This window comes from Cucumis sativus, chromosome 5 (genome assembly GCF_000004075.3).
Source record: "Cucumis sativus cultivar 9930 chromosome 5, Cucumber_9930_V3, whole genome shotgun sequence".
Taxonomy (NCBI): domain Eukaryota; kingdom Viridiplantae; phylum Streptophyta; class Magnoliopsida; order Cucurbitales; family Cucurbitaceae; genus Cucumis; species Cucumis sativus.
Genome location: NC_026659.2, coordinates 2,712,323 through 2,736,271, shown reverse-complemented (window position 1 = coordinate 2,736,271; position 23,949 = coordinate 2,712,323). Strand labels below are relative to the sequence as shown.

Sequence of the window (23,949 nt, the reverse complement as noted above, 5' to 3'; positions counted from 1 at the left end):
ATTAGAAGCCGGAGATTCATATCTCTCACTTTTAAATGGAAGATTATGTCAATTATCGTTAAACTAAATTTACTTTAACAAATGTGTATATAATTTTTTAAACATGTATGAATGGATATAATTTTTTAAACATGTATGAATGGTTTATAAAGAAAATGCATGTATATGATATAAATATACACTTGTAAATATATAAAACAACTCAATTAATCGTTCTAATTTATAACCCATAATATCTCAAACTAGATGGTAAAGTACTGATGAAATTGAGTTTTGAAAGAATGTCATTTCCTTAGCTTTTCATTTTCTATGGTTTCTTCCCTCCTAATTAAAAAGGTATTACTAATATATTCATTGTAGCCTTTATATTTTGTGTATTACCTTAATGAAAATTACTCGAAGAATATTTTTAACTTATTCCTTCTTCTCTTCCTTCGTTTTTTAATAGTTGTTATCTAAGGGATCATTATCATGAACAAATCAAGGGTGATCGACTATGTAGTATTGCTTACAAGGTATGATACCAAACAAAATAATGATAATCAATTTTAATTATGAAGTGACATTTTAAATCTTAATTTGAAGTAGAGAAAATCAATAAATAATCATTCTTTCAATTATTTGAAATTCATTAAAGGCACTTAAAACACACTAAATGAGTATTTAACGAAAAATGGAAGTTGAAAATGTGTAAATATTAAAACCTAACGACAAGATTGAAACAAAAAGCAAATATCAAAATTAACACTTCGAAATAATTCATATGTTAAATTGACTTAATTTATGTTGTACTATGGAAGATCTATTGTATTGAAAGTAAAGTTAACCTAAGATTTTGACGTTAAATCGTTAAAAACTAGTTATTCTCTGAAATGAATATAATCCTCAATCTGACTGAACTCAGGAATAAATTAAAATCAACGAAAAATGCTCATAAAAGAATAGATCCAGAGAAAAAAAAGCATAGGAAAGAAGAAAGACAAATGTACTTCCATTCTCTCCAAAAGCCCAAGAGAGCACACAAAGGAAAATCAGATCGGTCGTTTCCAAAAGCAAAAATCCGTTTTGAAGTTAATTTTAAAAATAACTTTAGAATTAATCACAAATAACAATCACTTGTTGAAATTAATTTCAAGCATCGGTACTTCTTTTTAGTATGTTAATCATTTCCAAAAACTAAAACCAAAGACGATGCATAATATTTTAAGATTTAATAAAACTTAAAAAGAAGAAATATTCACTGGATCCAAACCTTATAATTCTAAACTTGATTCTACTTAATTCTAAACGACTTTCATACACTAAATTTCATTTCTGTGTGCTATCTGTACAAGAGTTAACAAATAAATTTAAAAATGTACGTAATTTATGGAAATTTAAAATAAACATCTTGGTGGCTTATTAACTTAATTAAATTTATATTAATACACACACAAAAAATAATTTAAATAAAAGAGAGAAACCCTTCCCGTGAACCAATGTTAATAATGAATGATCTTGAAAAAAAAAACATATAAATGATACTAGCTTGTCCACATTATATTAAATTAAAAGGAAAAAAGAAAGATAGAGACAACCAAATGTATTATTAAAGTTTAAAATGTTACACAATTGCATTTTTCTTCCCTTCACACAACTTCAAATAATTCAAATAATTATAATTTAAAATATCATTAGATTGAGATTACTATGTTCACACTCAATTACTTTAAATAGGTTATACAATCGAGCATCTACCAATCTCTATATTAATACGAATGAAAGTTTCTTCTCTCAAAAAGAGAGTTCAAGTCAAACTGTTTTACTCTCTTTGTTTTAACTTAAGTTTATTGAGATTTAATAATTTTACATTTAAATATTTAATTTTAATTCGTTTATTTTTAATAAAATTTAAATTTAGTTTGTTGAAATGATTAAGTTTTTATTTTATCAGAATTAGTTAAGAGATAATATAAGGCTTTTTATAACCTTAATTATAAACAGATATATAATAAATGGTAACTAATTTGTTTCATGCACACGTCTTCTGGCCAAGTTTCGACATGTCGAACACTACATTGAAAATCTCATTGGATTTGATTTCTCTGTCTGCCAACTTTATATTTTTGTTATCTACTATATATATATATTTACTCATATTTTGTGCTAAAATTTGAAAACTTATAAAAAAGATAAAGATTACACTCTAAAATAAAAATTTATCCATGATATACATTGTTAGTTTTATCAATATTGCCATCAATGTTGGATAGATATTGATAAAATTATTTTAGTATTTATTAATATATTCTATAATTTTGCTATATGTTTTGGAAATATTTTTTTAATTTATTATGGTTAACAATAATCTCATACTTATTCAAGTATTTTCTAAAATTAAATCAGGAGTGATTATATAATATTGTAAAACAATAACTATTCAAGTTTTATAATCTAAAGTACTCTAATATAACTAATAACAATTTAAATTTAACTTAGTAAATATAAAACTGTCAAAAGTATTCAAAAGAGAAAAGAAAACTTAGAACTCTTAAATTTCAGTGTTAGTATCTTATATATAGGATGAAAGTGTATTATTAGTATTGTGAATTTAGTTGAGATATTTTATTATTTTTATTTATTATCTAACTTTTAATATATTTTTAAAAAAATATATTTAAAAAAAAGAAAAAAATTAAATTTTTTTTTAAAATAACAAAATAAATTAAAATATTTATAAGTTATAACAAAATTTTAGATTCTATCGATAATAACTCGGTAAAAATTTATTTTTACTCTAGATTATAAATGTTTTTGTAAAATTTACTATTTTTAAAAATTTCTCAAAACATAAAATATAATAATTAATTAATAATCGATCATAACCAAAAGTATTGAAAAAATCAACACAAATATTTAGATGATTCACTCCCACAGTGGTAATTACGTATCTACGAACATAGGGATCAAAAGACTCAGAGTTGAAGGGTTTTATATATTTCACACTTAAATATTCGGACCAAAATCATAAATATAATAAATGTTGGTGATAATGAGACCTCTTGCTTGGTTATTTAGAGCACTGAGTAAGTTACTCGAAGTCATTCCAACCAAATTTATTCTCCACTCGTTGGTTTGTTTTTAAATTTTTGTTCTTCCAAATCATTATCCAAACGATTGTGAATAATGTTGGTTATGTTAAGCAAGTTTTAATTACAAACTTAGACTTGGTGTATCTAAAAGAGATGGATTAAAGACTTTCAACGGAGTATCCAAATTAGAATTCACAGTACTCATAATTCACCAATTGTAAAATTAATTTATTGAATCATTTCAACTACCCCAACAGGAAAAGAGAGATCTGATAAAGAAAATCAACGAACAACCAAGAATAATTTGGAATGAAGTCTAAAAGAGAAGACCTCAAACCACAAGACTTCAAAGTACTAAAAGATTCAAGAATAAAGAAAAGGCTAATTATATAAAATTAGCATTGGAATCCATTGGGAAGGTTCTTGTTGCAAACGTTAAGGAGCAAGCTGAGGTGGAGTGGGATTTTAATCTTGTTTCCCAAAACGCTAGCCTTAATGGCAGTGCAAAGGCAGACAGCGGCTTCAAGATCAGCAAGTCCTTGAACCAACGTGCAACATGGGGTCACTGGGGCTTGCCGATGGTAAGGTCGACGAGGCCACCAGAAGCTTGGCACAGACGCCGATTTTAAGGGTGTCCTTGGGACACTTTCCATAGTTAGATGGAGGGTTTGGTTTAGTAGGAGGGCATGGCTTGGGCTTGGGTGGGGCAGGGACATAGCAATTGTCACATGCTGAGACAAAGGTGAAGAATAGGAGATTGAGAGAGAGGAGGAAAGCAAGTGAGGCTGAAGCTTTGGAAGCCATTTGAGCCCTTTGTTTTTTTGTCTTTTCAAGAATTTATCTCTTGAAGAATTTGAGGGATTAGTGGTAGGAGAAAGAAGAAAACAGGTTGGGTTTTTATAAGGGTTTAGGAAGGAACAAATGATTTGTGAAAGAATAATATGATGCCCAACCCATGTGTGGTCTCATGAGATTTTAGCTGGCAGGGTTTGGGATGCTTAATTAAGCTTGGAAGTTTTTAAGCAAAAGTTTTGGACCTTTATGAATTTGATGGGAATTATTGGGAATAATATCAAACTTTTCCCCTTTTCTCATCTTCAATTTCTCTTTCATTCTTTGACTAGATCTATAGTGAAAATATATATCTTATAAGTATTTACGAGAGTTTACAAAATCAATAAGTAAAGGAAAGAACGCATGTAATATAATAACGTAAATAGAGATTGACACACATGTATACTTGTTTCAATAACAATGTGTTAGCTGCATTCACATAACAAAAGAAAAGATATAATATTGTTTTCTGAATACAAATTGTGTCACATGGTTAGAAAGTTTATATATTGAATAACTTCTTTAAACCTTAAGGTTGTAACGTCACATAACGAATTCAAGGCATTCTAATAGTGCGGTCACTCCATTTCTTCTACCGTTAGACACTTAATATTTTTCATTAGTATGATATATTGGTGGTAATGGCTCCATCAACTACCACATCCCTAAGAGGTTGTTTAGAGGTATGTAATGGAAGGAACTTGTAATATGTAACGTAATCCAAAATTCATATCTGGATTGAGCGTTTTAAACTCGATTTGTAATACCAAACTCATTATGCTACCATAGTTTATAAACTAAACTCTCTTTCATTCTCAACGTTTTCATGTTTCATGATTTCCATTTATGTTTTATATATCCTAATTTCCTCAATCATTCCAATAACCCTTAGATTATCAATAATCTTGATTACTTCCAACCTCGCAAATAACGACTTTTTAGTTGATGAGATTAAAATTTGGATTTCTAGAATGTAGTATAATCTTTTAATCAAATTGAATCTTTAATATGGTTTTCTCACGTTTTTTAGTACAACTATAAAGAAGTAATAGGATCGAATTTTCAACCATTAACAAAGAAGAACCATGTCAATTCGTATGGAGCTAAAAAGACTCGCTTTTGGCTTTTCTTCTATCCATTTATTTGGGCCACTTTATTTAATGTATTTTCATTTAAATATCCATCTTCTTGTTTATATTTTCATTAATTGTTTATATGTTATGCTATTTATATATGTGCCGTATAACCGTTAATTTATACCATTTATTTTCTTATTTAGTCTTCTTTATTTTCAAAGACAATTAATTCAACACACAACAGTTCACTAAAAAAATAATAAAAAATGTATAATTCAACTAAGACATAGCTAGTTAATTCCAATTAAATTAGTGGTTCAATTTCCAAACTCCAATTTTTTTTTTTTAAAAAAAAACCTTCATGCACATGTCACATGTGGATCCTTAAATAAAAGGAGAACTCTTCCCGAAACTGATATATATTGATTTTAGGGAGAAACATTCAAATATATGATACTTTCCCACGTAGCTTTGACATTATTGAAGTACATAAGATACCAAAATTCTGTAGATACAGATTGCCACACTTTTAACAACCCTCCTCAATTTCTTATACTCGTATACGTAGCTAACACAACACATTGTGAACCGTATCACTAAATTTCTGTATAGATTCTCTAATGTTTATGTTTTCTTACTTGTGATTTTTATTGACTGATTTCTCTCTCTCACTATATACATATATAAAAGTAGGATGAGGGTGCTAGAAAAATGCCAATTAAATTGAGATGTTTTGGTGTACTATCACTGTTTTTTCCTTTAACATATCTTGTCGAATATATATCTATATGAATCATGAGGGGTTGAAATTCATAATACAAGGCAATAACTTCAAATTTTATACCAACCATTTGACGCACAACGTGAATATTATTAAATTGAATTGAAAGCCTTCCCGTGAACCAATGAGTAATGATCGTGGAGAGAAGCATACAAATGAAATATGTATATATATATTATGTTTCTTTGCCAGTTATGAGAATTTATCTAATATATATAGCCTAAATAGCAGGACGAATTATTTTAATTACATAGATAATGCATTAATAATTTTATTAGTACTTAATTAAAAGAAGAAGAAAAAAATCCGAATAATAATCTGGCTGAAATAATGCCATCCGACTGAGCTTTACGAACAAAATATTGCTACGCCTGCCTTTGGCTTTGGTGCTTATGGTTGGAAAAGAAACAATAAAACATTCTAACCTAAACAGAAATTAAACCTACTGTGTATTCATTTGTGAGAAGATATCATTTATCTTTTGCTACCCAAACCCAATGGAGTACTATATCTGACCTTTTTAGAAATTATGATGCGACTTGTTTATTGTTAATTTGGAAAGCTTTTCTTTAATCTCCTCTTCGTCTTCTCTCTCTCTTATTTTTACTTTGGGATTCTTTTCTCTTGTACATGCAACACATCATTTTTTGCTCTCCAACGTTAGAAGGATGTTAAAAATATGTCAATTTAGTAGAGATTTTCGTATGCTTCTTTTGATTCATTACAATTTTATTTTAAATAAATACAAGAATTAACGTAAATTAAATATAAATATTGTTGGAATAATCAAGTAGATCTTAGCGGATTTTTTTAATTAATATTAGTAAGTTTTTTCATCTTTTTGTCTTCTTCTATTCCAGTCTTTAACTATTAATTAATTAGAAGTAAATATAAATTGGAATTTTAATTTCAACTTTGATAGCGATAAAAAATAATGTAAATTTAATTAATTATAGTTTTTCTAAAATGAAATAAAATAGACATTAATTACCACAAAAGATGTGAAGTGAGAATTTGGTAAAAAGGAAGTTGGAAGGTAAATGTTGAAAATGAAAGTTGAAACCTTGGAACGAACTTGAAATATAAATAAAGAGCACGCTAGAAAAGATAATTTAACTAGAGAGCTACCAGAGCTTTGTAAAGTGTTTTTGACTCATATGATTAGATATCAAAGGCTTTTTTTTACAGTGCAATGGAGCAACGTATCATTGTTTTTACCTTTTCAACAGGGGAAGTAGAATACTCTTACAATATTTTGCCAAAACCTACTCATATATGTAGATATATAAATAATATTGGTAAAATAAAATATTTCACGTTTGGTGATCTTGGATGTGCGATAAAAGTGTTAAAGAATGTTAACTTAGTTGAGATGTTTCAGTGTATCATTCTATGAAGTATTTGGCTCAAAAGAAATAACAGAACATTCATTGACAAAGAGAACGCTCCATCTGAACTATGGAAATATATCAAAGTTCTTATCGGACTATGGATAAGTAGATCAAAAAAGCTTTCTCAAGTTATTCGACCAGTACTACTGTAGCTTTAAATCTTAATGTTTTTGTCTATATTTGTATTCGTTGAGCTGTTTGGGTTTCTCAATACCCTTTTTGTTATTGTTTGTGCTTCATGTACTTATGTCTTATTTTATTAATGAAGCGGGAATGATGAAAGTATTAAAGGTGTGTTCATCCAGTGAAAATATTCTGATATACATACTGATCCAACCGTATCTTTTTTTTTTTTAAAAAAAACTTTGTAACTAAAAGTTAATTTAATCACACCACAAGTATTTGGCTCAAAGAAATACACAATGTATGTTTCAAAATATCGAAAAGCTCCAAAATAAACAATGGAGTGATATTGTCTCCTTGGTGGCATTATGGACTTCTAAATCTAATATATATTGTACTTAAGATGGTGTTACTACGGCCCTAAACTGGATGGTTTTTCTTTTAAGTCTCTTGTATCACTTGTGTGTGAGTTGTTCTCTAGCTATTTATGTACATATTGAACCTTTTGTCCATGAACGCATTTTTTCAGATTTGAAGTAGATTTATTAGACCCTATATTTTTGTTAAAAAAAAAAGTGACTTTGAAAAAAGATAAAATATACTCGAAGACTATAAAGTATAAATTCACCAATATGGCAAACTTTTATTGAAACATTTCAACTCCAAAAGGAATAGCTCCAATTAAGAAAATTAAACAACTTAGACCCTTTGCAATGAGTTATAATACTTAGACAACTATGGAACCACAAACATCAAAACACACTCAAAGAATTTAAGAATAGAAAAAACACTAAAATCAGCACTGGAATCCATTGGGAAGATTCTTGTTGCAAACGTTAAGGAGCAAGCTGAGGTGGAGTGGGATTTTAATCTTGTTCCCTAAAACGCTAGCCTTAATGGCAGTGCAAAGGCAGACCGCGGCTTCAAGATCAGCAAGTCCTTGAACCAAGGTGCAACATGGGGTCACTGGGGGCTTGCCGATGGTAAGGTCGACGAGGCCACCAAGAAGCTTGGCACAGACGCCGATTTTAAGGGTGTCCTTGGGACACTTTCCATAGTTAGATGGAGGGTTTGGTTTAGTAGGAGGGCATGGCTTGGGCTTGGGTGGGGCAGGGACATAGCAAGTGTCACATGCTGATACTAAGGTGAAGAATAGGAGATTGAGAGAGAGGAGGAAAGCAAGCGAGGCTGCAGCTTTGGAAGCCATTAGGGGTTTTTGTTTTTCTTCCTTTTTCAAGATGGATCTCTCTTGAAAGTTGAAAGGATTTTGAGGGATTGGTGGTGGGAGAAAAGGGGAGATTGGGTGGGGTTTTATAGGGTTTAGGGAAGGGAGGGTGAAGGAAGAAAAGATGATTTGTGAAATTTAAAATATTTTTGATGCCACTAACCACTAGATATTTGTATATGATATGATAGGTAACCCATGTGTGTGCTGACCTGATCTTGATATATATCTTTATGTGCCAGTTGTATTGTTGTGTTTAATCATGCAAAGTTTGGTACATTTCTAATGTGAGATTGATCAAATTAGAGCTATATATTAGTAAATTAGATGAACTCATCTATGATGTTGTAATGATTCACATGTGAAAGTTTGTGAAAGTTTAGAATTTAGTGTTTGATATATATGATGTAGAATTAAATTTACCTTCACTTTTCCATTTAAGTTTTTGGATCAATTGATGATTTAATATCAAGTTCATACACAAATGTAATTTATACTTTGCAACATGTGAGTTTATTGATGTTTTTCTCCTTATTAACATTATTAATGGAAAGTAGACAGTTAGACCATAGAGAAGGTTTAAACTTTGATTGCGGTGGTTTAATGAAAATGATAGCATTTCGAGATCTTTGCTCCAATATTTGTCACCATCGTTCTTTCAACACCAAAGATATCATCCGCTTCAATGTGTGGTTGCTTCCTGCTACCTTATGGATCATTTGGAACCAACGCAACAAACCGAAACTTCAAGGATACTCAAAATAGTTTCATCACGCAATTGTGTTCTTTATCAAAAGTCAATTGTGTCAAGCCTTATAGGAAGAAGTTATACAAAATATTGAAGAATAATATGAAAATTATGATATATTCTCGTTAATTTTCTAATAATTTAAACTTCATCATCCATCACCCATCACCCATCATCCATGTGTGATGATTTTAATTCCTAAAGCTCTGAAGTTTATGCAAACTTAATTTTGGACATTTCTGGCATGGGGAATTTCCCATATTTTCTTCCCTCAATCTTCGGATACATAACAAATTTATGAAATTAAATGTTGACTTGAGATTAAGATTTTTTGGGATTTGGGATAAAAGGAAATTGTGTTCTTGTTTTCTTAGATTCTTAGGTTCCTAGGCCATGTAATGATTTAACATAGAGTAGAATAATTTTCAAGGTTTGATGAGAAGGTAAGGTATGTCAAACATATTTGAGATATTTGGGTGCATTTCTTAATTTCACTCTTTTATTATTTTGTTAAAAAAATTAAAATAATTGTAAATATAATAATTAGATTGAAAATATTAGTATGCATAGCATCATTTTAAAAAATGGTAAATCTAGCAAAATTTATCAAAATTTATGAATGGAAAATCATTTTAAAAAATGGTAAATCTAGCAAAATTTATCAAAATTTATGAATGGAAAATCATAAAAGTATTGTTAATAGATTTTGTTATATTTGTATTTTTTGAAAAATATTCATTATATACTTAAATTATTGTTCTTAAAATTGCTACACAACCTCCCTGCTCTAGAAATAATGTTGCAGGTGTTGAGTTATTTTTTCCCCCTTGTACTTAATAGTTCAAGTGGTAATATAGTTTTTATATCCTTTTCTCTGGTTCGGGGTCAATCATCATGCAAATTATTGTACCAAAATAATAATAATAATAAGTGATAACATTAGAACTAACGTGTGGGGGAGATTGAATAATGTATATATGATCTGTTATAGGAATATACCAATTTAATTTCTCTATATTCGTGAGAAGTATGTTCAAGAAAATCTTCTATGCTTACATATATTGAACAAATTAAATGTAATTCAATAATTTGGCTGGACTTAGTTGTAGTTATAATATGAATATTAATGGACAATTATAGATGTAAAATAGAGTCTATAAAATAAATTTGATAAGTTGCATAAAGAAAAGAGAGATAGGATGTTTCACATGTCTTATATTTATAAACATATATGTGTGTGTATATGTTTAATTAAATTCACTTGCAAATATTATACTCTCTTTCGGTTTTTGTATAATAGTATACTCCATATTTACACCACTCCCACTAACATGTAAGTTTTCAACAACAAATTAAACAACATTATTATTAGTATTTAATAATTTCCATCTAGCTAGCATTGAAATTGAAATTGAAATTGAAGATTATATTCCTAATTAATTATGTTAAAATAATATGCATGTATTAAGATTTTGCCATCTAGCTTTGAAATAATTCAACCAAAGATTCTCAATCATGTACTTATATATAAAATCATGAACTTCATTAATCTCTATTAAGTATATATTTTGAAGTGAAGAAGACGTCAATGTTCAATAGAGATATTCTAAAGCATCTATTGATTTGTTAGGTGTAATTTTTCTTTAGAAAAATAAAAAAAAATAGCGTAGCATCATAAAATTGAGCAATAGCACATTGTTGAATAGCACATTGTTGAAACATAGATGTTCATTTTTTTTTAGAAGTTTAGGATTTGGAACTTTCCATTTATCATGTTATATTGAGTTTTAAACAATTGTCAAAAGGTTAAAAATATAAAATTATTTTGTAAAGTTTCATATGTTACAAAACACAGAGATATGATCATTTTTTTAAATCGATTATCAAAGCAAACCAAATTAAACTTTTCTTACCTCTAATTAATAATGTGATTAATTATAATCTTCTTTTATCATGGTATATCCGCTCAGTGAAGATGTTTGAATGCACTTATTGATCCCAGTCTAATCAATCTCTTTTCAAAAAATATATTAGAATGTGATCAATTTATCAATATGGTATATCCGTTCAGTGAAGATGTTTGAATGCACTTATTGACTCCCGTCTGATCAATCTCTTTTCAAAAGTTATATTAAAATATGATCATTTTATCAATCGTGTGTAAAGACATACTTTTGTTCATGGGATCAATGGAGCTGATCTAATCTTGTTTTATCTGTTACTCATTTATATCCTTATGCTTTATATTGGAAAGCTTTCCCTTTACTCTCTCCTTTGTCTGGACGAATTTCTTTATTTTATAATAACATTTTTTTGTATAGGTTTGAAAGATTGACGATGACTAGTGTTAAAGATAATTATGTCAACCTAGTAGAGATTATCGAGGGCAGACCTTTTAATTCCGATCTCCCACTTAAAATATTGTGAAAATAAAAAAGTGTGGTTAAATTTGGTTAACATTTCACAATATTAAAGATGTGTTATGGTTTTTAAAATAATCAATGAGAAATTTACTTTTAGAAAGCAAGATACCAAGTTAATTAAATTTTAGTTTTAAACCTAAAAGTGCAGCCAGTATCCAGGCTTGATAAATTTAAGCCATATATGGTAATGGGACCAAGTTAATCAGACATTATTTTAATTATTATAGTTTGATATTTAGTATTCGAATTTTAAAATTTTAACATTTTAATTATTTATAATTTTTACAGATTAAATTTCATATTATATTTTGTTACTTCATGGTAGAGTAAATAATTATTACATAAAACTGAAATGAACCATTATTCCAATTTAAGTACTAACAATTTTCATAAGATCAAACTTACAACAAATTTGAATTTTACCCTTATTCTTGAATATAAGAGTAATTATTTTGGATGATTTACATTAGAAATATTAAGGTTTTTATCTATTTAATTTTTCATTTAAATTATCATTTTAGACATCTCATCTCACATATAATATTTCGTAACAATTTAAATTTGAGAAATTAAGGTTAATTGAAAATGTTCTTTAAATATGTTTTACATTTATATAGTTCTAAACTAAGATTTTGAAATGATTTATTTTCTAAAAATAATTGTTTTATATAACAAAACTTGTTCAAAAGCTAGAGAAAAAAATGTTGTAGAATGTAGTAGTTTTTTAATTAATATGAGAAAGATTTGTCATCCGTTGTCTTCCACTGGTTCTCTCAATATGTTTATAAGAAAGCAAATATATATATGCAAAACTAAAAATCATAAATTCACCAATACGGCAAAAAATTTTATTGAAACATTTCAACTCCAAAAAGAATAGCTCCAATGAAGAAAATTAAACATAACATACAACAATTTGAAATAAAGTCTAAAACTTAGACAACTTTAGAACCAAAAACATCATAACACACTCAAAGAATTCCATAATGAAAAAAAGAGAGACCAAAATCAGCATTGGAATCCATTGGGAAGATTCTTGTTGCAAACGTTAAGGAGCAAGCTGAGGTGGAGTGGGATTTTAATCATTTTCCCCAAAACGCTAGCCTTGATGGCAGTGCAAAGACAGACAGCAGCTTCAAGATCAGCGAGCCCTTCAACCAAAGTGCAGCATGGGGTCACCGGTGGCTTACCGATGGTAAGGTCGACAAGGCCGCCAAGAAGCTTGGCGCAAACACCGATTTTAAGGGCATCCTTAGGGCACTTTCCATAATCAGATGGAGGGTATGGCTCGGGCTTTGGTGGGGCAGGCACATAGCAATTGTCACATGATGAGACAAGGGTGAAGAAAAGGAGATTGAGAGAAAGAAGGAAGGCAAGAGAGGCTGTAGCTTTGGAAGCCATCAGGGTTTTTTTTTTTTTTTGAAAAGCTTAGGGATTGGTGGTGGGAGAAACTGTGGAGATTGGATGGCATTTTATAGGGTTTAGGAAAGGGATGGAGAGGAATAATTAAAAGAATATTATTTGTGAAAATGAAAATATAATGTCTGATCATACCACTAACCAATAGAAATTTGTATATGATAGGCAAACTCTCATATGATAGGCAATCTTTTTGATATTTCGTAGCTGGTTGGTTTAAAGTTGCATAAGCTCATTTGAATGCCATGAATAGTAGTATTTGATACATAACTCTTCTTCAACTTTTTTTTAAATAGATACTTTAGACCAATAGGTGTACCTCGAACATCTACACCAGATGGATATTCCCTTAGTGCACTCTCATCATCCTCGCTTAATTAATAATATGGAATTTAAATACTTTGGAGCAGTACCCCAGTATCTCGACTAAATGCATTATTATTCAAGTACTTTCATCTTTATATCATTACACTAACTCCACACTAAAGAAAAGAAGTAAAATGTATTTTGAAAAGAAGAAAAAGAGAATTTATCACATGACAATTTAGGATTGAACAATTGAGTGGGTTGCACAATTAAAGATTCATCTAAATATTTTTCAGGGGAAGATGACCTTTGGGATAGAGTAAACACATAGCTCCTAAAAGAGTGGGATAAAAGTGTTGAACTTATTAAGAATTTTGGTCTAAGAACGGAGAAATTCTTCTTATTTTGATCACCCATGATTTTCATAATAAAGTGGTTTATTTGTACATAAAAAATATATTCACTTTTTTTTTACTTTTCACATGAGATTTCATAGATCTCTAAGAAAGTTTTCCACGTTGCATTATCTTCTTCATTTACGTGGGGAAAAGTTACTTTTCATTTAAGTGGGGAAAAGTTACTTTTCTAAGTTAGGATATGTTTAAGGATTAAAATTCTATACTATAATGGGCCAGTTTTGACATATTCCTGCTCCATGGATAATTTAATTTGGTAATGTAAGGAAAGGCAAGGAGCATTTAATCAATATAGTAAATTTGGACAAGATTCATGTCACTGTGCTGTTTTTTCTTTCTCTCCAAACTTGTTAAAATGTCTTTCTGAACTTGTTAAAATACCTTGAATATGTTCTCTAATTATGCTTCGAACGACTTAAAAAATAAATTATATCTATTCGTAGTTATGTTATTTACGTTATTTTCAATCATCACCATATAGTTTTGTAGTGTTTAGTTTATGAAAATCAAGGGATGTGATCTATAAAAATCGATGTTATGAAATTAACAAATAATAAATAATAAAATAGAAAATGAACAAATAAATTTATGTGGTTCAATTATAGTATATTAAGTAATTATAGTATATTAAGTACGATCTTGGGTAAAGAAAAGAACAAAATAATTTAGTATAGAAAATTATAATACACAAAAATTGCATAATCAGAGACACCTCTAGGATTTTGAGAGTTGCTTTCTAAATTCCTAGGGTCATGAACGTTAACATGAATATGAAAAAGACGTAAATAACTTAATTTTCAAGAGTGTTACCCTAAGAACAAATTCAACGTATTAAAGGAAAGAAAAAACCTTAAAACTCAAAATTGTATTTTGCAAAGATAATGATAACTCCATCATCGATGATCTACTCAATGTGTATGATGGTTTTAGCTAGCTGGCATATATTTAAAAAGCTCAGAAGTTCATGCCAACATATAAAGTATTTTATGCCAAAAAAGAATTTGGCTTTATAAAGTATTTTCATTCTAAAAAAACCTCAGAAATGTATGCCAACTTAATTTTGGACGTTTCTGAGATGGGGAATATAGTTTCCTATTTTTTCTTCCCTCAATCTTTGGGTGTATATAGTTACTTTGAAATTAAAATGTTGACTTGATCCAGATTTTTTGGGATATGGAATAAAAAGAAAAATGGTTCATTCAATAATTTTGGAATATAGACAAGGTAAATAAATAAGTAGTGGGATGAATGGCCAATTAAATGTGTATAATAGAATCAAATCGATAAAATTAATTTTAATAAAAAGTTCCTTAAAGAAAAAGAGATATGTTTCACATATCTTATATAAAGAATATATGTGTGTGTCTTTAATTAAGCTCTATAGCAATATTATACCCTTATGGTTTTATATAATATTCCATATGTAGACTACACCACTCCCACTAACATGTAAGTTTTTCAATAAGAAACATGATAAATTAATTAATTTCCACTAAGCATTGAAATTGAATTCAAGATTATTCCAGATTATGTAATTGCAATATTTTGATTACTCTTTTGGTTTGGTTTAGTTTTGTATAATACTATCTATATGTACAACACTCCCACTAACACGTAAGTTTACAATGACAAGAGTAAATTAATATTCGCCCTCTAGATTTGAAATTGAATTCAAGATTCCCCAATTAATTATGAGATTTAATGAAATTTGAAAAATGAATGTAATCATATCGGGGATTCCATCACTTGAAAAGTTTACGTGGCGTAGCCATTTTTAAAATATGAAATTTGAAAATTAATAAGAAGTAAAATAATGTAACAAGTAAAGCTAACAAAAGAGACTGAATCCAACTGCATTATCTGTATTTCTTTTAAACACACAAATACAAAGCTAAGAGAAATGTGTAAAATTCCAAATTCCTTAATTAATTAATGGCTGAATGGTTTTTTTTTGTGTAGCTTTTAAAAATAATCGCTACAAGAAAAGAGAGTTCTTCTAATGCATACAAACGTCAGAAGATGTATGAAACAACATCGTAAAAGAATCTTTCGCCACATAAAATCCAGTCGAAGTTGGGTGAAATGCATTGAAAGAGGACCTTCCACGTACAACATGCGGCCTCAAAAGAGCCAAAATTGGTTGTAGTGAATTATCGTTAAAATTTATATTTTCAAAAAAATAATAAAGATCGTGTGAAGTAAAATTTTAATTTTAAACCTAAAAAACAACTAACAATGTTTGGTAAGCTCATACTAGAGCTTGAGGACAAAATTAGAAAAATTATTCTTTGGTAGAAAAATTATTGTAAATGACACGGTTGACAAAATTTAACAAAATTTTACATTCTATCAATAGTAGACACGGATAAATACTTGATATGCATGTCTCTCAGTAATATATATGAATTTTGGTTCATTTTTTTCCATCTTTATAAATGCTACATTTGTGTAATGTTTAAATTTTTAAAAGTTAATTGTTTTCTTGACAAAATACTAGAGGGGGAGGGATGAAGAGATCTACATCCATATATCTAAAAAGTAGGTTAACACAAGCATAACATTTTTCATTGCTCCCTTCCAAAACCAAAGGAGAGCTAAGGAAAAGTTCCATAAAAAAAGTGCACAATTTACTGAAAAGAAAAAAAGAAGAAGAAAAAGATGTACAACACGTGTAAATTACGAATTAACAAAACCTATCAAATGCCACAATTTATTGGCAATTTAGTAAACATAAGGTGAATTATATAGATACTATATAGATTTAGTATTTCAAAATACACGAGAATGTAGATGAGAGGTAGAAAAAGTGGCACATGTACTAAATATAAATGACATCTATTTAGTGATTATTTATGATAATTATTGTATTATTGAAACAAACAAATGTTATTCCAGTTCTATGTAAGAAAAGAGTAATTTTTGTTAAAGAAAATACTACGAGAATAGAAGGGTAAGTAATGCATTGGAATATTTAAACTACATTGACCTATCTTAACATTCATATCTATTGCATATCCAAAAGAAAATGATTCATTCGATAAAAGGAATTTTACATAATACCAGGGAGTTTTTATAGTCATATAAACCAAAGGCAACAGGAAGAGATCATAGGAAAGGTTTTTAATAGAGAATATAGTAAAATTAGTCTGTCCATAAATTTCTATCAATATTTATGGTTGTTAGAGATTACATATTTTTATTATATCTTATAAATATTTTGGTTTACTTTTGTTATTTCTAAGATCACATGGTGGGATAAAATGTATAAACACTTTGGTTCTTTTTTTTTTTCTTTCAAGTTTTTTGTGTGCTTAGCATCATTAAACGAAACTAAATTAGAAGTTCAAACTTTTAGGGTTTAGGATTGCGTGTGCCAAAGCTGAAATAAGAATCACTAACAGAATTCAGCAATAGGAAAAACTTTTATTGAACGTTTGAACACAACCAAGAATAATTTGTTTGTAGTAGTTTTTTTTTTAAAGAAAAAAAAACCATACAACCGTACAACATCAAAACATTCGAGAATTAAAGATTAGGAAAAAGCTAATTATATAATATCAGCATTGGAATCCATTGGGAAGATTCTTGTTGCAGACATTAAGGAGCAAGCTGAGGTGGAGTGGGATTTTAATCGTTTTCCCCAAAACGCTGGCCTTAATGGCAGTGCAAAGGCAGACAGCAGCTTCAAGATCAGCAAGACCTTGAACCAAGGTGCAGCATGGGGTCACTGGGGGCTTGCCGATGGTGAGGTCAACAAGGCCGCCGAGAAGCTTGGCGCAGACGCCGATTTTAAGGGCATCCTTAGGACACTTTCCATAGTTAGATGGAGGGTTTGGTTTAGTAGGAGGGCATGGCTTGGGCTTGGGTGGGGCAGGGACATAGCAATTGTCACATGCTGAGACAAAGGTGAAGAATAGGAGATTGAGAGAGAGGAGGAAAGCAAGTGAGGCTGTAGCTTTGGAAGCCATTAGGGTTTTGGTTTTTTTCTTTTTCCAAGATGGATCTCTCTTGAAAGTTGAAAGGATTTGGAGCGATTGGTGGTGGGAGAAAAGGGGAGATTGGGTGGGGTTTTATAGGGTTTAGGGAAGGGGAGGGAGAGGGTGAGGATGGAAGAGATGATATCATTTGTGGAAATTGAATTAAATAATATGGTATCAATAATTATATTCTATTATTATGATTATTTGGGTGATCCATGTGTGGTCTCTTGAGATTTTAGCTGGCAAGTTTGAAGATGAAAGCTCTAAATTAGTTTATATGCAAATCGCTAGGATATTAGTGAATCGAAGTACTGCAAATAATACACATTTATTTACTTTTATTATTTGTTTCTAATATTTTATGAGTGTACAGTAGTAAATAATTGTGTCTTTTATGAATCTCACATTAACAAAAATTGAAGAGTAGAATTCATGCCTATTATATTGATAGTATTGGTAATTTTGAGATGGAATACATGTTATTGATATGATGTTAGGCTCAAAATTTATTTTAAAAAAAGTAAAATAATGTACATTAATAATATAATATAACGTACTACGAGTTAATTAGTGACATAATAATCTGTCATAGTAAACTCCACGAAAACAGTAGTTTATGACAATGATATTTTATGATTGCCATTTATTGTTCATTAATTATTTATTGTCTTTAAAAGATTTGCAAGAACCATTTAATTTAATTTTAATTTCAACTCTACTCTCATTATTTCCCCTCCATTATTTTTTCGTAAGAAAAAATGTCTAATAATAAAAATTCTCACTCTAGCTTTGAGCGAATGTGTGAATATTTTTTTAATCCACACCAACACGAGCAAGATGAATAACAGTAAGAGAAACAAGTTTGAAATCAGCATTATCGCCAAATTTAATTTTAGTTAATGATATTTTTTCTTTTTATCGTTCTTTCTCGTTTCTAACTTTTATCTTATTCAATCAATTTTCTTTTACAAAACAAAACATAATAATCTCAAACCCCCCACCCAAAAAAAAAAAAAAATAAAGAAAGAAATCTACTGCCAACTACTATTTGATTTTAAACATTCTAGGTAGTTTAGATAGGAAAATTCTTTCTAATGTAAAAAGTTGGATAACAGGTAGGCGGTTCGATATTGAATGGGGAAAGTTGGTGTAATCTGTAGGTTGTCGGTAGGATACTGTCCGAGGTGGCGGCAAAACAGTGCGGGAGTTGATGGCCGGTGGAGTACCGGTAGCAGGGTAGAGATGGATAAGAAGGCGATGAAGGAAGAGAAGATGAAATCGAAATTGTGAAATCAGACGGTATAGGAGGTGGCGACGACGGTAGAGAAACGGGTGGGGTTGTCGATTCCGCAGAAAGCTAGAAGATAGTTGCCGAATGTAATGAACTCAGAGGAAACAAATGTGTGCGATGAAGAGACTTTGATGGAGGATTTCTGGTTGGGGATTCGTTCAGCGGAAGGCAACGAGATGGAGTGGAGAGGTTAGGCGCAGGTATTATACCAATTTACTAAAAGTTTTTTAGGCAGGATCTTTACATATTTAAAAGGATATTATGATAGTCATATATATTTCATTGGTATTTTAAAAAAAATATATTACTTTTTAATTAGTCAAGGTTAGAAAATTGCTAAACTTGCACAATCAATGCTATTACTTCCAAATAAAATGTTTGATATATCCATTCCTATCACATGCCGTCAAAGAAAAGAAACCATTCCTTTTCCATTTCTATTATGGTGAAAGTAAACAATATCAATTGAGAAATAATGAAAAATCATAAATGTCGATTTATCCCCCATTACTCGATGAGAAAGAACATTTTGATAAATATTGAGAAAGACTTGTGAAAATAACAATATGGAATTGATATATTAAATTCTTGATTTTATAACATAATGTCACTCATTGATACAATCATCAATAGGTGAGAACTTATTAAGGAAACGACGGCACGAAATATTAAATTGGAACAATTGAAAACAAATTAGACAATGAAATAATAACGAAAGTAAATGATGGTCATAAACTAATTTAGCATGTGAAGCCCTCAACAAGTTTCTTATTGCAGCCATTGAGAATCAAGGAGAGGTCGACGGGAATGTTGAGATTCAGTCCCAACACTTTGGCTTTAACAGCAGTGCAAAGGCACACAGCAGCATCAAGATCAACTAGGCCACTGATCAAAGGGCAGCAAGAAGTCTTGCCGATCTCGACATCGACAACACCCCCGAGCAATTTTGCACAAACACCGAGCTGAAGAGCGTTTATTGGGCACTTCTTGTCAGCCTCAGCGTAAACGAAGGAGGAGAAAACAAGATTGAGAGCAAGGAGAAATGCTAGAGAGACGGTAGCTTTGGAAGCCATATAGTTTGATGTCTTTGAAGCTCAATGGAAACCAAAAGCTAAATTAGTATTGAGTAAGGGTTAGCTTGGGTGTGTGAGAATTGGAGATAGGGGTTTCAGGGTTTTTATAGGGTTTAATTTTTGAAGATGAATGTGGCCTAAGAGGATTACGAAACTGATAATAAAATTAAATATTCTTAAGAAACAGTAATAATGACAACTCCATCTTCATATTATTGCGTGATGACTTTAGCTGGCACATACTTAAAAACCTAATCACATGTTTATGTCAACTTAATTAATTTTGATCATTTGTAAGATGGGGACTCACACAATTATTTAGCATGTTTCCATTCCTCAATCTTTGGGTGCAGCAATTACTTGAAATTTAAGGTTAATGCATGCGTTTTTTTGTTTTTTTAAATTAGATTCTTCAATATATGGTAACACAAGAATTTACTATGTTATATAGTATTAGCATAAATGGAATCTCTAGTTCAAAAAGTACTTTCTACTACATTATTATTGTTGTTGTTATTATTTATTTTCTTCTATTCAATAGTTTAATTACATTGTAATATTTGAAATTAAAATACGTTTAGTGGTAATGTGACATGTATTGTTTTTTTAGACTAATGTTATCCAATAATCTGGCATGATATATGGCAAATATAAGCAGTATAGATGAATGGAGAACTAAACATATGCAATAAAAGAGAAAATCTCTAAAATAAATTTTATAAGTTCTTAAAGAAAATATATATGTTTCGCATGTCTAATTAAAAATTTGTGTGTTTAAACTCTATGAGCAATATTATACTCTTTTGGTTTTATATAATAGCCCATATGTACACCATTTCCACTAACATTGTAAGTTTTGAATTAGAAACAACATATGTTAATAATTTCCATCAAGCGTTGAAATTGAGAGTTCAGAATTCTAAATTATATATTATATATGTTTGCAATATTGCCATGCTCTTTTCTATTTTGAACAATTCTCCATCATCACACACCACTCCCACTAATATGAAAGTTTTCCAATGAGAATAATAAATTAATATTTTGCCACCTAGCTTCCAAATTCAATTTAAGATTCCCAATTATGATAGAGATTATATATATGGCGTAGGGGTCAATAATAATTAGTCGCGTTAAAATCTCTCACCTCTAGTTTTTACTTTAAAAAAAAATTATTAGTTCAAAATTCTCATATATATGAAATTATAAAAATAATAACAATATAAATTAATGATTTCCATGAATTGATCTAATGCTAAACAAAGAAATAATTTCAAAAAATAGTTAAAAGGTAAATAGGTTTAATCTACAGTGAAAATCTACCTATCAATTAATACCCTAGAGTTTTTCCTTGAAATAGTCTCAAAAAAGTTTTGTTTGAAAGTTTTAGTTTTGAAAATATACTTTTGCAGCAAAGTTTGACTGAAAGTTCTAAAATGATTTGTTTTATGATTTACAGAATGAGAATGAATTTCAAATCTCGACGTAAAAATTGTTTATGGACTATTTGTACTCATCTCTTGGAAAATTTCTTTCTAAAATGAATTCAATTTCAAATAAATGATCATGGATGACTCCAAGGCAATGAAGTTTTACGTTTTTAGCAATAGGGTAGGACATCAAAAGATGTCTTTCCTAGGATTTGATAGATTGAATTATATTTTGTTTGTAATAAGTTGCTTCCACTATTTTATATATGTTGCAAAAGCTTACAATGTTCACGTTTGAACATTTTTGTTATAATATCTTTATTGAAAAATATACATGTTACAATTGTTGTAAGGATCAACGAATTCTTCTGTAAGATTAATCGAAGTATATATAAATTAATCGTAACACATATGAATATAAAAAGAAAAACAAAATAAGGTAGATGTAAAATCATTAAACAGAGAATGCAATATAGTTGAGATTGAACCTGTTAAAAATACCTTGTCAATTATGAGAACTTATATTACATTCTTGCGCTTTCAAGTTATGTTATTGTTTTATTTTATTTTTTATTTTTTATCTCTTCATGGTGTGTCCTTGTCTTTCATTCCTTTTTTTTTCTCTCTCTCTCTACTTCATTTCACGTTTTCTTTTGCTCATATTATGTCATTCTTTTTCTACTTTTATGGAGCCCTCATTGTTTTTTTGTTTTTTTTTTTCCATTAACTAGGAATTAGTAAATTGAAATTTAAAATTAATTCATTTTAAATCATGCATACACATACCACAAACATAAAGCAGTATACCACAAAGATAAATATATAGTGCATGCATAAAGTATTATTTCTATCACTTCCCCTTGTTCTTGAAACAGCAAATTTTGAGATGGGCCCACATCATTCAGATTCACTAATGTCTTTCTACAAGATGTTGAATTCAAGCAAAACATTGAGCTTTGGTGGAAAAATACCTACCGACCTTGTCATTCTGGATACTCCTGTATGAAAAGGCTCAAACAAGTATAATCTTCATCCATCAGAGATTGGTGCAAAAGAAAAAATGGTTTGAATGAGGAGAATAAAAAAGCCTGGATTAAGGAGCTTGATGATCTTGATAAAATAGAAGCTAGAAGATAGTTGCAGAATCTAATGAACTCAATGTTTGCGAAGACGAGACTTTGACGGAGGATTATTGATTGGGGATTCGATCAGTGGAAGGCAACGGGATGGATTGGAGAGGATAGGCGCAGGTGTTACACCAATTGTATATGATTCATTGCATGTCTAATTTTGCAGTTGATAATTTGGAGAAATAGTCTAATCTGTTAAAAAAAAACTATATAAAAAAAAAAAGAGGATAAAAGTATTGACTTCAAAAGTTTTTTAGGCATGATCTTTACATATTTAAAAGGATATTATGTCATATATATTTCATTTGTATTTTAAAAAAAAACTTTACTTTTTAATTAGTCAAGGTTAGAAAAATGGCTGAACTTGGACGATCAATGCTATTACTTTCAAATAAAATATTTGATATATTATTCTTATCACATACTGTCAAAGAAAAGAAACCGTTCCTTTTCTGTTTTCTGTTTTCATTATGGTTAAAGTAAACAATATCATTTGAGAAATAATGAAAAGTCATAAATGTCGATTTATCGCCTATTACTGGATGACAAAGAACATTTTAATAAATACTGAGGAAGAATTATGAAAATAATAACATAGAATTGATATATTAAATTCTTGATTTTATAACATAGTGTCACTCATTGATACAATCATCAATAGGTGAGAACTTATTAAGGAAACGACTGCAAGAAATATAAAATTGGAACAATTGAAAACAAATTAGACAATGAAATAGCAACGAAAGTAAATGATGGTCATAAATTAATTTAGCATGTGAAGCCCTCAACAAGTTTCTTATTGCAGCCATTGAGAATCAAGGAGAGGTCGACGGGAATGTTGAGATTCAGTCCCAACACTTTGGCTTTAACAGCAGTGCAAAGGCACACAGCAGCATCAAGATCAACTAGGCCCTCGATCAAAGGGCAGCAAGAAGTCTTGCCGATCTCGACATCGACAACACCCCCGAGCAATTTTGCACAAACACCGAGCTGAAGAGCGTTTATTGGGCACTTCTTGTCAGCCTCAGCGTAAACGAAGGAGGAGAAAACAAGATTGAGAGCAAGGAGAAATGCAAGAGAGACGGTAGCTTTGGAAGCCATTATAGTTTGATGTCTTTGAAGCTCAATGGAAACCAAAAGCTAAATTAGTATTAAGTGAGGGCTAGCTTGGGTGTGTGAGAATTGGAGATAGGGGTGCTAGGGTTTTTATAGGGTTTAGTTTTTGAAGATGA

At 29.7% G+C, this 23,949-nt stretch overlaps 6 protein-coding genes across 6 annotated transcripts; all 6 read right to left on the bottom strand.

Annotated features, from left to right (window-relative positions):
• Positions 1-3,275: 3,275 nt before the first annotated feature.
• Positions 3,276-3,954, bottom strand: LOC101206726 (14 kDa proline-rich protein DC2.15). Its single transcript, XM_004152363.3, is given in 3 exon segments — positions 3,276-3,642; positions 3,645-3,671; positions 3,674-3,954. Coding segments are annotated over 3 exon segments (405 nt in total). The 5' UTR covers positions 3,876-3,954; the 3' UTR covers positions 3,276-3,466.
• A 3,934-nt stretch (positions 3,955-7,888) lies between these two features.
• Positions 7,889-8,565, bottom strand: LOC101206964 (14 kDa proline-rich protein DC2.15). The gene has a single exon (XM_004152364.3). It carries the CDS (start codon positions 8,481-8,483, stop codon positions 8,073-8,075), a length of 411 nt encoding a protein of 136 aa, XP_004152412.1. The 5' UTR covers positions 8,484-8,565; the 3' UTR covers positions 7,889-8,072.
• A 3,924-nt stretch (positions 8,566-12,489) lies between these two features.
• LOC101207206 (14 kDa proline-rich protein DC2.15) lies at positions 12,490-13,120 on the bottom strand. Its single transcript, XM_004152365.3, has one exon. It carries the CDS (start codon positions 13,071-13,073, stop codon positions 12,681-12,683), a length of 393 nt encoding a protein of 130 aa, XP_004152413.3. The 5' UTR covers positions 13,074-13,120; the 3' UTR covers positions 12,490-12,680.
• A 4,096-nt stretch (positions 13,121-17,216) lies between these two features.
• Positions 17,217-17,867, bottom strand: LOC105435444 (14 kDa proline-rich protein DC2.15). The gene has a single exon (XM_011656493.2). The coding sequence runs from the start codon at positions 17,779-17,781 to the stop codon at positions 17,371-17,373; it is 411 nt and encodes a 136-aa protein (XP_011654795.1). The 5' UTR covers positions 17,782-17,867; the 3' UTR covers positions 17,217-17,370.
• Positions 17,868-19,623: 1,756 nt separating this feature from the next.
• LOC101207453 (pEARLI1-like lipid transfer protein 1) lies at positions 19,624-20,238 on the bottom strand. The gene has a single exon (XM_004152366.3). It carries the CDS (start codon positions 20,155-20,157, stop codon positions 19,825-19,827), a length of 333 nt encoding a protein of 110 aa, XP_004152414.1. The 5' UTR covers positions 20,158-20,238; the 3' UTR covers positions 19,624-19,824.
• A 3,057-nt stretch (positions 20,239-23,295) lies between these two features.
• On the bottom strand, positions 23,296-23,946 carry LOC105435443 (pEARLI1-like lipid transfer protein 1). Its single transcript, XM_011656492.2, has one exon. The coding sequence runs from the start codon at positions 23,816-23,818 to the stop codon at positions 23,486-23,488; it is 333 nt and encodes a 110-aa protein (XP_011654794.2). The 5' UTR covers positions 23,819-23,946; the 3' UTR covers positions 23,296-23,485.
• Positions 23,947-23,949: the final 3 nt, after the last annotated feature.